Source organism: Passer montanus, unplaced genomic scaffold (assembly GCF_014805655.1).
Source record: "Passer montanus isolate IOZ18808 unplaced genomic scaffold, ASM1480565v1 scaffold137, whole genome shotgun sequence".
Lineage (NCBI taxonomy): Eukaryota > Metazoa > Chordata > Aves > Passeriformes > Passeridae > Passer > Passer montanus.
Window position 1 is genome coordinate 1,051,338 of NW_024360608.1, and position 12,579 is coordinate 1,063,916.

Here is a 12,579-nt window from a genome sequence, read left to right on the forward strand (position 1 = left end):
GTGTCTCGACTACCTCACTAAACTGTTTTGTGGCCTTGATCCTTCTGATTTTGTCCCCACTTTGTGCCGCTGGTGGATTCTCTCCATGATTTGTTTTGTTCTTGTACTTTGGAATAAAGGTGCCTTCCCCAACTCCTGCAGATTTTGCCACTGTAGAGGAATTCCAGGTCCAGCATACAAAGTTAGTGTGCTTGAGCATCTTGGATATCATTAATAAAACTATAAATATGAGATGTAAGACTGGCCTGTCCAAAGGACATCTCGCTCCTTATGATGTGTTCCCTAGAGTACATCCACTTTCCAGGAGTCTGTTACTGGACGGAACAGATGTTCTTTGCCAGAGTTCTGAGGCTTTTGCATCCTTTAGTTAAGAAAGAAATGCTACACTTAGTGAATGTTGGAAATGCTGGAAAAGGTACCTGTCTGAGAGAAATTTAGGAGGTTCCTCCTCTGGTATGCTGCTTCAGTAGTGAAGAACTGGGGAAGCAGTGCTGCTGGCTCCTGGAAAATTCATCAGTTTAGTCCTGCTGTGACTCCATACTGACAGTATGGCATAGCTGCATTAGTCAGATTTATTTATTCACACTTACATAATAACTGAGAGTTGCCCTCACACCTTCTGCAGTGTGATCCCTCCCACTCTAGTTCCTGTCCTGCTGATATTAGAAGAAAAAAAGTAAACCACATTGAAACAGCTCTTAATTCTTTCCCACCAGCTTTCACTTCTCCAGTTCTTCACAAATAATGCTGTCTTTGTAGTCACTCTGGGCCAGCAGGCAGCCTGAGCACTTAAAAAGTGACAAAACTTGCAGGAGCTGGGAGAGACACCTTTACTCCAAAGTATGAAAGAACATGGACATACTGGAGAGAATCTACCAAAGAAACACAAAGCGGGGACAAAAGCAGATTTGGACACTTAAGCTGTGTCTGAATCTTGTTATATACTTTTGAGCCATACAGACTGTATTCCCAGCTAAACTCCCATGTGAGTATAGCAAATTCTCTCACTCTGAGCTTGAGAGCTCTTTTTGACTTCTCTATTATTAATTTCAAGCATTTAGGAGAGATGTTCTGCCTTTTGCCTTGCTCTACTGCCTTATGCCTTCCCCATCCTTTCAAGCACACATTCCCTATTTTGCTGTCCACAGGCCCTACCTAGGATTGGAAGGAATCTTGTGGGTGCAATATGCCACCCTTACAGGCAAGTGAAGCAATTTGCAGAATTACCAATCCCCTCCCCGAGATGTGCATTGTAACAAATTGGCCACTCTGTGTCAGGTAAGCACCTCCCATACAGTAATCTCTCACATTTAGAACCTGTCACCAGAAGGGGGAACAATCATCCCAGCTGGAGGTAGCAGTCGTCCCAACTCCTTTGTTGAGCATGCCCAAACAGTTACTGGAAATTAACTGTAGTGTACTGTGCTGAAGAAGTGCAGCCTGAGCCTGACCAATATCCCCATTCTGAGCACGAAATGGAAGGGATCAGCATGTGGATTAAAACAAAAACCAGCCAACCATGCAGCCAAGAGATTTCTCAGGGTGCTGGAAACATCTCTACTCCCCACCACAGAGTCACAGAATCTTTTAGGTTGGAAAAGATCCTGAAGATCGAGTTCAACCATTAACCTGACCCTGGCAAGCCCAGCACTAAACCATGTCCCTAAGCTCCACATCTGCATCTTTTTAAAATACCTTCAGGGGTAGTGACTCAACCACTTCCTTCTGCAGCCTGTCCCAGTGCTTGTTATCCTTTTTATTAAAGAAATTTTTGCCAATATCCAATCTAACCCCCCCCTGGCACAACCTGAACTTTTCTCATCAATGGTCAATACTTCAAAAGAAAAGTAGCCTTTCCTGTTGTTGCTGACCACAGAATCACTAAATGATTGAGTTGGGAAGGGACCTTTCAAGTTTATCTGGTCCCACCCCCTGCTCAAACTACAACCTGGTCCACCTACAGCCCAGGACTGTGTCCAGGCCACTCTCCACTGAGGGACACACCACAACCTCTCTGGCCAACCTATGTCAATTTTCAGACATCCTCAGAGTAAAAAAAGTGTTTCCTGATGTTCAGAGGCAACACCTTCTGTCTTTCAGTTTGTGCCCATGGCCTCTTGTCCTGTCACTGTGCACCATTGAAGACTTTGACTCTTCTTGAGTCAAATTAATGCGTATAAATACCCTTCCTTCATACATATATAATGTATTTATATACATTAATTGGATCCTAATCAAGAAGTCTTTTCTCCAGGCTAGACAGTACCAGAGCTCTCAGTCTTTCCTCCCAGGACAGCAGGAGTCTGGTCCCATTATGCTCCTTGTGCCCCTTTGGCAGATTCTCCTGAGTATGTCCCTGTCTCCCTTGTACTGATGCTGTTGAGATGGTGACTTGGAGGGCCTTGAGGAATGCCAGCTCTCAGTGCCTGCCTTGTGTCTTAAGCACAGTCACAGCGGTATTTGGTATGGACAGAGTTCCCAGTCTGAAGTGGAATTGAATTGTCCAAAGCTCACAAGGCTTCCTTTTCAAACCTCTACTTCCTGTCTGACAGCAGTTGGGCTGCCACTTTGCCATAGCCATTGCTTATCCCATTTTTCACCTTGTACTGTCACTAGTCACCTTTTTTACCTTGTGCTGTCATCATCCTGCTGCTTCCACCCTGAAGGGAGCTCCTCAGAGCAGCACGAATCCTCCCAATTCCTGCATCAGTGTAACCTCACCCTCTTGCATTGGCAACAATTAGAGTACCCCTGAACTTTGTGATGTTTGTGAACACCTTTTCCATTAGCAGCTGTTCTTGAGACATCCTCCATCAGGTTAGAAAAATGAAAGCTGCTGCAGTTCCACTGTTCTCCATTCCGTTGTAAATTTGGTTATCTTAGCAGCTGGAGATAGAGGTAGCAGCTACATTATTTCTTGTCTTCTGAATGTAGCCTCAGGCTTCCTGTTTCACAGGCATTGAGCACTGTTGTTCAACAGCCCGATCGAAACATCCTTTTGTGCACACTCCTTGCTTTGGCATGGAGGCAAACAGATCAGAAATTTCTGCAGCTGATGAGAGTGAGGAAGTAACTTATACTTCTATCAAATTCTCTCAGACTCCTCTTCCAAGGGCCAGAGCTCCACAGGAGAAAAGAGGTGAGGAAAGATGGATCAGGTAGGTGAATCAAAAATTTTACTTTGAGTGAAAGCAAGATTTAACAGAAACACTCTGAACTGGCAACTGATTCTGAGTGCCAGCTTAGAGAGTTGTTGCTTTGGTTTTAAAACTACTGTGGATTTTTAGTGTGATTAAAGCTGACAAGTTAGAGACCCAGCATTTTTCCCCTCCCTCTCACCAACCTCCTTCAGTGTCTACTCCTGGGCATTCAACCCAGGCATCCTTTTCTTCAAAACTGGTTTAAAGTTGTCTGCTTGTCAGCAGCAAGAGGTTGTGAGCAATAGTTCTTTGAAGGGCAGGCAAGATGCGAATACAGATAAATTAGAGGCGCATGCTAATCAGAGATCAGAGGCAGAGAAAGCATATGAGATCATCCAGCCTCTCTCCTGTGGGGCTGTGCAGGATTCTTCTGTGATTTTTTCCTGTTTTCTGTGTTCTAGTGTTACATACCTCCCAGTGAGCAAATTTTCAGCTTTTGCTGCGAAACAGTTCTTCAGAGCACTTTACTATCAGGAAGATTTTCTTAGTGCTTTCCTTAAATTTTTACTTTCCTTATTTCCTCTCCATTACCCCTGATTAGACCTGCAGATGTCACAGCAAACAATTCCTCTGGCAGCTTAGTGTAGAAATACCACCTTCAAAGAGTCAAACATTGCATTGGTGATCCTTCTTTGTAAATATTTCCTTCAGGCAAAATGGTGGAGGGGTTGGAACTAGATGAGCTTTGGAGTGCTTTCCAACTCAGATAATTCTATGATTCTATGAAACATCAGTGAGCTTTAGATGAGTTCTGTTGCATTGTCTGCAACACTAATGGTTGACTTTAAATTTTCAGAGGTGTTACAGCAAAGGGGACTCTCACTGTGGGATACAAGGTTTCTATACCCTGATCAGAACAATTTTGTATACCTGTGGTGTTTACTGCTGCCTGGTCACTCGTTTCACTATGGAAACAAAGCCAGCACAGAAACTCCCCAGTTCCTATCTGGTGCTCACACTCCATCTGTTTGGAGGGCAGTCTTGCTTTTGCATATGTTTTCGCCAGAAATTATGTTTTCTGTTGCATCACACAGTAACATGGTTTCATTCCCTGCCATTCTTGTTCACCCCCACCCTGTTCAAAGGGGTTTAACCAATGCCCTCTTTAGATGTTTGCATTTTTCTTTTTAACATCTCTCCACATTCTTTTATGGAACCTCATCTTTTTGAGCTATGGTCAGACAACCGAAAATAAGGAAGCTGATATTTGAACACACTTTTTGTGCATATTATTTGATTATTTCTCATCTTTCTTCAGCAAGAAAGAGATCCCTAAGGAGCTCACTTTAAGTACCTTTATTTTGAAAATCTTTATGTTCAATTCTGTTCCTACCTCCATCACTTCTGAGAGATGTGCTCTCAGGTATTTTTCCCTTGCTGACTTTGCAGGCACATTATTATGGGTGTGTAGATCAGTCCTCTGGTCAAACCAACAGGTTTTGGTGCTTATAGATTCCTCAAAAATGAAGAGCTGCCCTGGTTGTTTCTTCTGTTTGGCTTCCAGAGAGCCTTAGATGTGCTGCACTACCAGAATGTCTGTACAGCAGTCACTTAAGACAGTGTTAGCCCGTGTAGTGCTTGTGGTAACAGCAATAACCAGGTCTGTGCCACAGCCAGGAACAGAATCCTCGTATCTCAAATTCTCCTCCTTGGCTCTAGGTAGTCATGCTGCTCCCATAGTGAGGTAGACAGGAGCTGAGGGGAGCTGTTTGGGACAGTGCCATGACATTCTTCAGATTGTACTGATTAATTGAATTGTAAAGTGCTAACAGCTTTCAGTTTTTGAACTGAATCTGGACTCCCAAATCTAAAAATATTGGGTCATGTTGCTTGCAAATGAATAGAGAGTATCAGAGTAATTTCTCCAGAGCACAGACTTATTGGGGTGTTTTGTAAACAGAAAGTGATAACATTGTATATTTACATTAAGTGCCCACCAGTCCACTTACCCCTTTGGACAGACTCTTCCAGTTCATCACATAACTACATGGAAATATTTCTGGATGCTCCATTCAGATTTTCCTCCTGTTTCAAACTCATCTTAGGTACTTCTCCTGTCCATTCCTGCAAGAGTTTCACATGTAGTTCAGGGGCTGAAGAGGAAACAGAAACCATTGAACCTGTTTTAAAAAGTGTGAACTGCAGGGGCTCCTTTTGCAGCAGGTGAAAATCCTGATTTGTGAAATATTTTATTCCACTTCTCTGGATTGATCTCTGCAGTTCGAGAGCAGCTTAAATTCACATCAAACACTTCCTGTTTTCCAACTTCACTTTGTTGGTTTTTTTTTTTTCCTTCCAAAATTATCTAATGCCATATTTTTTCATTTTTGTGAACTTTAGTGACTCTCCCACTGTTGGGGTTGTGGAGGTGCCCTGGGATTTTGTTTTTGTGATGAATCATTCCCTTTTTTCTGCAATTGGTTTGAAACAATAGAGAGTGAACTGCTCTATTTATTGCCAGGAGGCACCAGCTCCATGCCCGGTGCTGACATTTAAGGATTAACTGTTTCGAAGACTGCCATCCTGGTTGCCTTGTCTTGGCAGTTTTCCCTAAAATCTAAGAGTGATCAGAAGGATGCAGGAGACAGCTTCTTTGGAGAGGCAAGAGAGGAAGGCAAACAAAAATACAGATGTGATCTCAGAACCAGGAGTTGTGTTTCATCAGATGTTTATCTCCTTTTGCCAAGTTTTCAGTTGTAATATGCAGAGAAAAACCTCCACCCTACCTCTTAACCTCGGGCTGACTTCATTCTCTTGAGGCCTAATCTGATGACAAAACCCAAGCTGCCAGGGATACAAACAAGAGGAACAGAGAGCAGAGTCAAGTTTAAGTTCCAGACCCAGTCCAAGTCCTTCAGTTCTCCCACTGTCCCTTTGTGTGAAGCTGAGGAGTAGGTTGTAACTCAAAAGTCTTTCTGTATTGTCTCTGAAAAGGGATGGGGTTTTGTTCTATAATAATGATTTTTAAAAATAAGAGATGTTACTATTTTTAAACTATGTTTGGGACAGCTAGAAGATCCTACAAGCTTCAGGAAACGTGAGAAAACCTCTATCTTAGAAAAGATCTTTATACCAGAAGAGTGATGCTTACAACAATGCTCCCTCATGATCTCCCTTGTTACCTTAGAAACTACTTCTGGGTAAAACCATAGGCCTAAGTGTGTCGCTATAGATGAGAAACTGGCCTTTACATAAGTGACCCTGCTCAAAATCAAAATAAATTAATTTTTATTAATTTACTGATCTAGTCTACTTTCTGTGTTTGGACAATATTTCCAATGTTTAAAGGATGTGTTCTTATTTTTAAGTGGAGTCCCTTCACCTTCTGTTTTAGCACTGGCTTTCTTTGTCTTTCTCACAATATTCTTCGTATGTGATCTGCGTTTGTTTTCAACCTCCCCCAAGTGATGAAATATGTTTCTTCGTGACATGACGAAGAGAAAAGCACCTCACATTTCATGAGATCCATGGAGATTTTGTTGCTAGATTTGGGTAGAAGGCTCTGGAATATCACAAGATCAGGATATGGTACATAAGTTAGCTGCACATTTACTGCTTCTTAGAAAGTGCTGTTGTCTATGGAGCTGTTGTACTGAGATTAATAAAACAAGCAAACCAAACTCCCCTGGAACTCATCTGTGCCAGTAAGTGTCATCCTCTCTTCTGTCTGGAAGAGATTTTAGTGCTGAGATTTCAAATGTTTTATGCAAACTGAATGCCTCTTGGGCCAAACACAGCTCCAGGAGATGGCAGTGGAAAAGCAGCATGTAGCCTGGAGGTTAAGATGTTGTGCTGTACATAAGCAGACCTCTACAGGCCAGTCCTGACCAGCCCTTTGAAAGTAAGCTGTGATGGGCTACAGTGGAAGCTGCCCCAAGGACTCACTCTCTGCCACGGACAGCCAGTGAACAGCAGACAGTGGTGGTGAAGGTGTGAAGGGGGAGATGTCCCAAGGTCTTCAAGGCTGGCTCTCCCATCCTGCCACCCTACCATGGAAGATGAAAATATAGAACTGCCTTGGGAATATCCTGGAAAGATGTAGCATGACCATGTGTCTAAGCCTGTGAACAGGATGCTGAGATTAAACCTGGTGTTATTGCTGGGAGAGCTGGGGGAAAATCTTTGGATTCCTTTTTACATGTAAGCTGGAACATGGTGGCTGTAGCAATGCAGCTCTCTGGTTTCCACCCCAAGCTTCAGCACTGAGCCAGGAGTGGATTTGTTGGGAGGCACCTGCCAGCACGAGGTGTCACATGGTGCCTAGGTAGCTCCAGCTCACTTGTGGTAGGTGCTTCCTCTTCTGGGGTCAGCCACCACAGAGGCTGGACCAGCAGGCTCTGTGGCCAGGCAGGGGCAGAGCTATGGATGATGTAGAGAAAAGTACCCCCTGGGAAGTTCAGACAGGAACTGGTGGCCCCAAACCCAGGTGAAATGGGGCCCTGGGCTGATGGGGAGGCCCCAGTTTGGCTGGGCAGGGACAGTGATGTCCACCATGTGCAGAGTGTATACAGACATGATGCTCTAAATAGTGCAGTTCCTTGTGGAAATGCCCAGGACAGAAGCAAACTATGTAAAACCATAGTCAGTTTTCCTGTGGCTTCTGTTCACTATGGTTTCTTTTCTCTTTTACAGCCCCCTGTCTGTGGTCAGCAGTTCTGAAGGGCTTGGTCATAGGCTTTGGCACACTGAGCATCTCCATGGCAATTGCTTTTATTTGGAAGATGAGTAAGTGCACAAAGGGCTGCTGAGCATGAGCAACCGACAGCAAAGGACCAGCGACACATCTAACCACAGAAACTCCATTGTATGGAGTTAAAACCAGAAACTGTTCTAGGATTCTACCAGCCTTATGTACCCACTACTATCCAGAATATTTTGAAGAATATATTCTTCATGCAGACTCCAGGAAACCCATTTCAGATCCTGTGGCAAAGAACAATTAAACATATTGAAAAGTCTTTGTAGACTTGCCTGGTAAATGTAGAGGTAAACTGTAGAACAAATAGGTCTGTAATATATTTGCATGCATGCAGATGGTTCTAGACTATTTGGAGGAACTTCCTGTTAGTTGCTTAAAATCCATCCACCCAAAGTAGATGTGATCACACCATACCCACAGAGTGTGATCTGTTTTCAGATAGCCAGTTGGGTATAACTGGGTATCTGAGTGGTTCAGTGGAAACCTGGGGGTGGGGTGAGTGTGTGCATGCTTGCCACCAGCATCAGAGTGCACATGACTATTGTAAGATTTTGAAATTACACTGTTATTTTCAGAATCTTGTCCTGATTTGAGTTTTCTGCATTTCAACTATCCAAATGAGTTGTTTCTCAGTAGGTCCTTGCTGACAAGTGTTTCTATTGGTTAATGGTAGAGAAGAGTATGAGTATTTTGACTTCTTTACAGGTGACTGCCAACCACACTGCCCTCAACAGTGGGTGGCCTACAGAGGGAGCTGCTACTCCTTCTCCATGGAGAAGAAGGACTGGAAATCCAGCCAGGAATCCTGCAGGGCACAGGGAGCTCACCTACTGGTGATCAGTGATACCTTGGAGATGGTAATGGTTTTCTTTGGCCTTGAGGGTCTCCCATTTCCTGCAGATACCTAAGTGACTGGCATACAAGCTGTCACTTCAGCAATGTTTTGGTTTTAAAGGAGAGGAAGGATTTATGACTGTGGTGTTACACATCACAAAGTTTGCAGGAAGCAGAGAAGCAAGGGGGAGAACGGAGAGTTGAGGGTCACTGTCAGGTACTCAGAATCATCCTATGAAAGATGGTAGGAGACAGCCTTCTCCACTGTTCCTCTCCACCTCCTCTCCTATTCCCAATAAGACTGATATGAATGATTACAGTGGCGCTGAGCAGTCATTGTATTCGTTGCCTACAAACTGATATGTCCCCACTCTCAAGGAGTGCTTCCTTTGCAAAAGCGATACTTCTCCTCCCTGTGAGTGCTCCAGCTCCTCCTGCTCAGTGACCCATGCCATTTCCTGTGTTCATGCTTAGATATTTCTTTCTCATTCTCTTTTCAAAGCTTACTTCCTCCCTCTGCCAAAATACCTCAGCTGTGCTGGTGAAATAAGAAACCATGTGTCCCACTGCAGGTGCTCTCTGGGGACAGGGGCATGCATGGTCACTGGAGGAAGGGGTAGTGCTGATTACTGGGGCACTGAGGCACATCTGCTTAAGTAGAGCAGAAACCTTGATCCGGCTTTGCTCAAGCCAGGGAGTATTAGCTCAGGTCCAATGAACGTGGACAGCTTCCAGTCTGTGGACAGAAGTTGCATTGTGTGATGTCCTCTGGAGGGTTACAAAGCCAGGTCTCTGCTTGATTGGGAGTATGTACATGGCTCTTACATTTGCTTAGACAAATCCTGTCTCCTTGAGAAATAGGTGTCTTCCCCAGATTACCCATTTCTTCAGCATGAAGAAAGCCTTCCTGCTCCTGCTTCTTTCTTGCTGCCATCTCAGCTACTAGAGTGTTATCCGTTATCCCTGCTCAGGAACAGGGTTAGGTTTAGAGTTAGGGTTTAGACTCACCCTTCTAAACAACACTTTTCTAGCTATCCATGCCTTGTACTGCAACAGCTGTGATTGCTTGACCTACAAGTGCTAGGGAAGTGCAGTCATCTCCAAACCACCACCAACATTCCAGTGATTCCTCAAGCTGCTCCTATTCCCACAAAGCCAGCTTTGTTAATGCTTCTCTCTGAAGATGTCTTGTCTGAAGCTTTGTTTGTGGCAGCAGGAGATAAGGATGGAGCCCAGCCATACCCCTGAAAGGTTGCTGTTCTTTGGTTGCAAAGGTGGACAAGACAAACTTACCTTTCCTGGCTTTGTCTTTCTGATGGAGAGGAGGGTTGGGGATGGGGAATTTTACTTCATGGCTGAATTTCTGTTGCAGGCTTCACCTTTTAACAACAATTAGAGGTTAAAAATAGCTAAAAGGAAATGAACACTGAAAACATAGGAGGAAAATGTGTATGAAATTTAAAGAGCTTTCATACTGTACTTGTTACACATATCTGTCAGTGCCTGCACTTCCTGCCCTACCCTGCCCTGATTTTATCTTTAATTGTTAATACTTCATATTAGCTTGCTAGTTAGCTGTATAGTGGGGTGTTAATGTTAATATTAATAGCATGCCTTCCTACATACAGCTCTGTGCGGGAGACTGCGGTGCAGTTCATAGAATCATATAATCACAGAATATGCAGAGTAGGAAGGGACCCATAGGATCATTGAGTCCAACTGCTGGCCCTGTCATTAGAAGGTGTGGAGAAGCAGTATTGTCAGTCACTAAAGGGACAGTGAGGTGAGGGGATGTATCTTGCTCTCTGTTCTCTTTATTTATCTCCATTTTCAAGCTGGCTTTCATTAGTCACTTTGTAATTCATCATCATTTCTAGGATCTGTTCAAGCGCATTCAAGCAGAATGTTTCTGGATTGGACTGAGGAACAATACAAGCTCTGGATGGATTTGGGAGGATGGATCTGTATTAAGTGATGCCAGGTGAGTTTCATTCTGTTTGAAAAACAATAGTGCTTATTCAGATTGCCTGGTGTTCCAGAACACCCAGAGCTCCTCCTCCAGATGTCAGAGCTTTCTTCCTGGGCAGATTTTCTTCTTGCTGTCACCTGTACTGCACTAAGCTCAATAGCATTTACTTTTCACTGCCCTGCACCTTGTAAAGGCATGTACCTGTGAAAAGCAGGCCAAGTATTAATGTCTCACTCTCTGCTTCCCTCCAGCTGCTCAGACCAAGGACTTTATTTACCTGCACCAGCACATAGATGCTTGGTTAGAAAGGCATATGGCTTTTCTGGGTTAAGCCCCCTTGCACCCATTCTGTAGAATGCTGGTGTCACTGGGTGCAAGAACCCAGCCCTTTCCAGCTCTACTGCTGCCAACCTAAGTCAGAACCTTAATTTTATCTCAGTCTTTATTTGGACAAAATCAGTGTTTTTCATGAGGAAAAGCATTTTTATCTGGTTACTTTGCCTGGCCCTTTCCTTTTTATGGCAGTTAAGGCAATGAGTTTGTTTCTAAAGCCTCTTCAGCAAGCAAAACTTGCCCAACATCTCACTGTCAACAGGTCAGTACTCTGAGGACTTGGCTTAGCTCCCTGAATAAATCCAGCTTTCTGTTCCTACAAACTCCTTGAAAGGCAGTGATCATTCCATGAGACTTTCACCACTGCCACTCACATGCTGGTGGATATCACTGCCACTGCAGGGAACTGTGTCTGCATTTGGGTCTGATTTGGGTTCTATGATGGCAGAATTACTTAGCTGTGCCAGGTAGATAGGTTTTTTGGTGTACATCTTATTTTCTAACAGCTGCCTTTTGGATGTCAGGTTGTTTCTCTTCCTCTGGGCTACACCCTTCAAAATCAGATGTTTTTAATTTCTTGTCTCCAGGAGATAATCTCAGTCTTTTTTTTTCATTCTCACTACCATGTCTCTTACAGAGTCCACTCTAACAGCCCTGTGCAAAATTGTGCTGTCCTGATGAAAGATCAGTTTCATGCCTCCAGCTGTGAAGTCTTAACTCCATGGATCTGTGAGAAAACAGTTAGATAAATCCCATGTGTTTTTCCATCTCACAACGACCTCATCTGTGGTATGGGTTGATCATTAGCTTCATACAAGAGCAAAGACTTGCCTTTTCCATGCCCTCACTAAAGTGTTTTACAAGGACAGGTTTGTTGTCCATAAGGGTGAGTTACTCTCAGCAACAGATCTACTCTCAGTCCACGAGTGTTGGATTACTGCTCTTTGTGACCAGATGAGACCTGGGACATATTCTCTGGCCTACTCTTTCCCTTCTTTATCCTATAAAGGCAAATAAAATCTTTGTCTTCGGACTTTTGAGGGGGACCTAGTAATTTTCTCTCACTTCTAAGTATCAGATTTCATTACCATTCCCTGCAACTCTGTTGTCTGATATCAGAAGGACCAGGAAAAAGAGGCTTGCTGTTCATTGACAGAAACATATAAACATATTTCTTGTTGTGGAAGCTTCTCCTTTTTCATCCCAGTGGTATGAGTGGGAGAGAAGAGGGTGAAATGAAACTGCAGCTTCTGTAAATCCAGCAGTGAAAATAAATATCCAGGACTGCACTGGACTAAAAGTGTGTACCTGTGCCACTTCTTCTCTCTGTTGGAAGGAATTAGGCATGTTTAACCAAGCTTGTAAAGAGACTGGACTTCTGGAGTCAAAGGAATACAGCTAATTCTGTGTAATTATTTAATTCACCAGAAACCTGTTTTCCTCCCCACCTGTGTGTTTTCGTACTACAAACAGAGGAAGCAGTGGACAAACCCTTAAGGCAATGATCTTCCAGTTCAAATAGAGCAGAGACAGGCTCAGAGTTT

General features: G+C 43.7%; 1 protein-coding gene across 1 annotated transcript; it reads left to right on the forward strand.

Annotated features, from left to right (window-relative positions):
* Positions 1-2,990: 2,990 nt before the first annotated feature.
* KLRG1 (killer cell lectin like receptor G1) lies at positions 2,991-12,150 on the forward strand. The gene is made up of 5 exons (XM_039699655.1): positions 2,991-3,139; positions 7,833-7,925; positions 8,605-8,756; positions 10,611-10,714; positions 11,673-12,150. Exons 1-5 carry the CDS (start codon positions 3,022-3,024, stop codon positions 11,782-11,784), a joined length of 579 nt encoding a protein of 192 aa, XP_039555589.1. The 5' UTR covers positions 2,991-3,021; the 3' UTR covers positions 11,785-12,150.
* Positions 12,151-12,579: the final 429 nt, after the last annotated feature.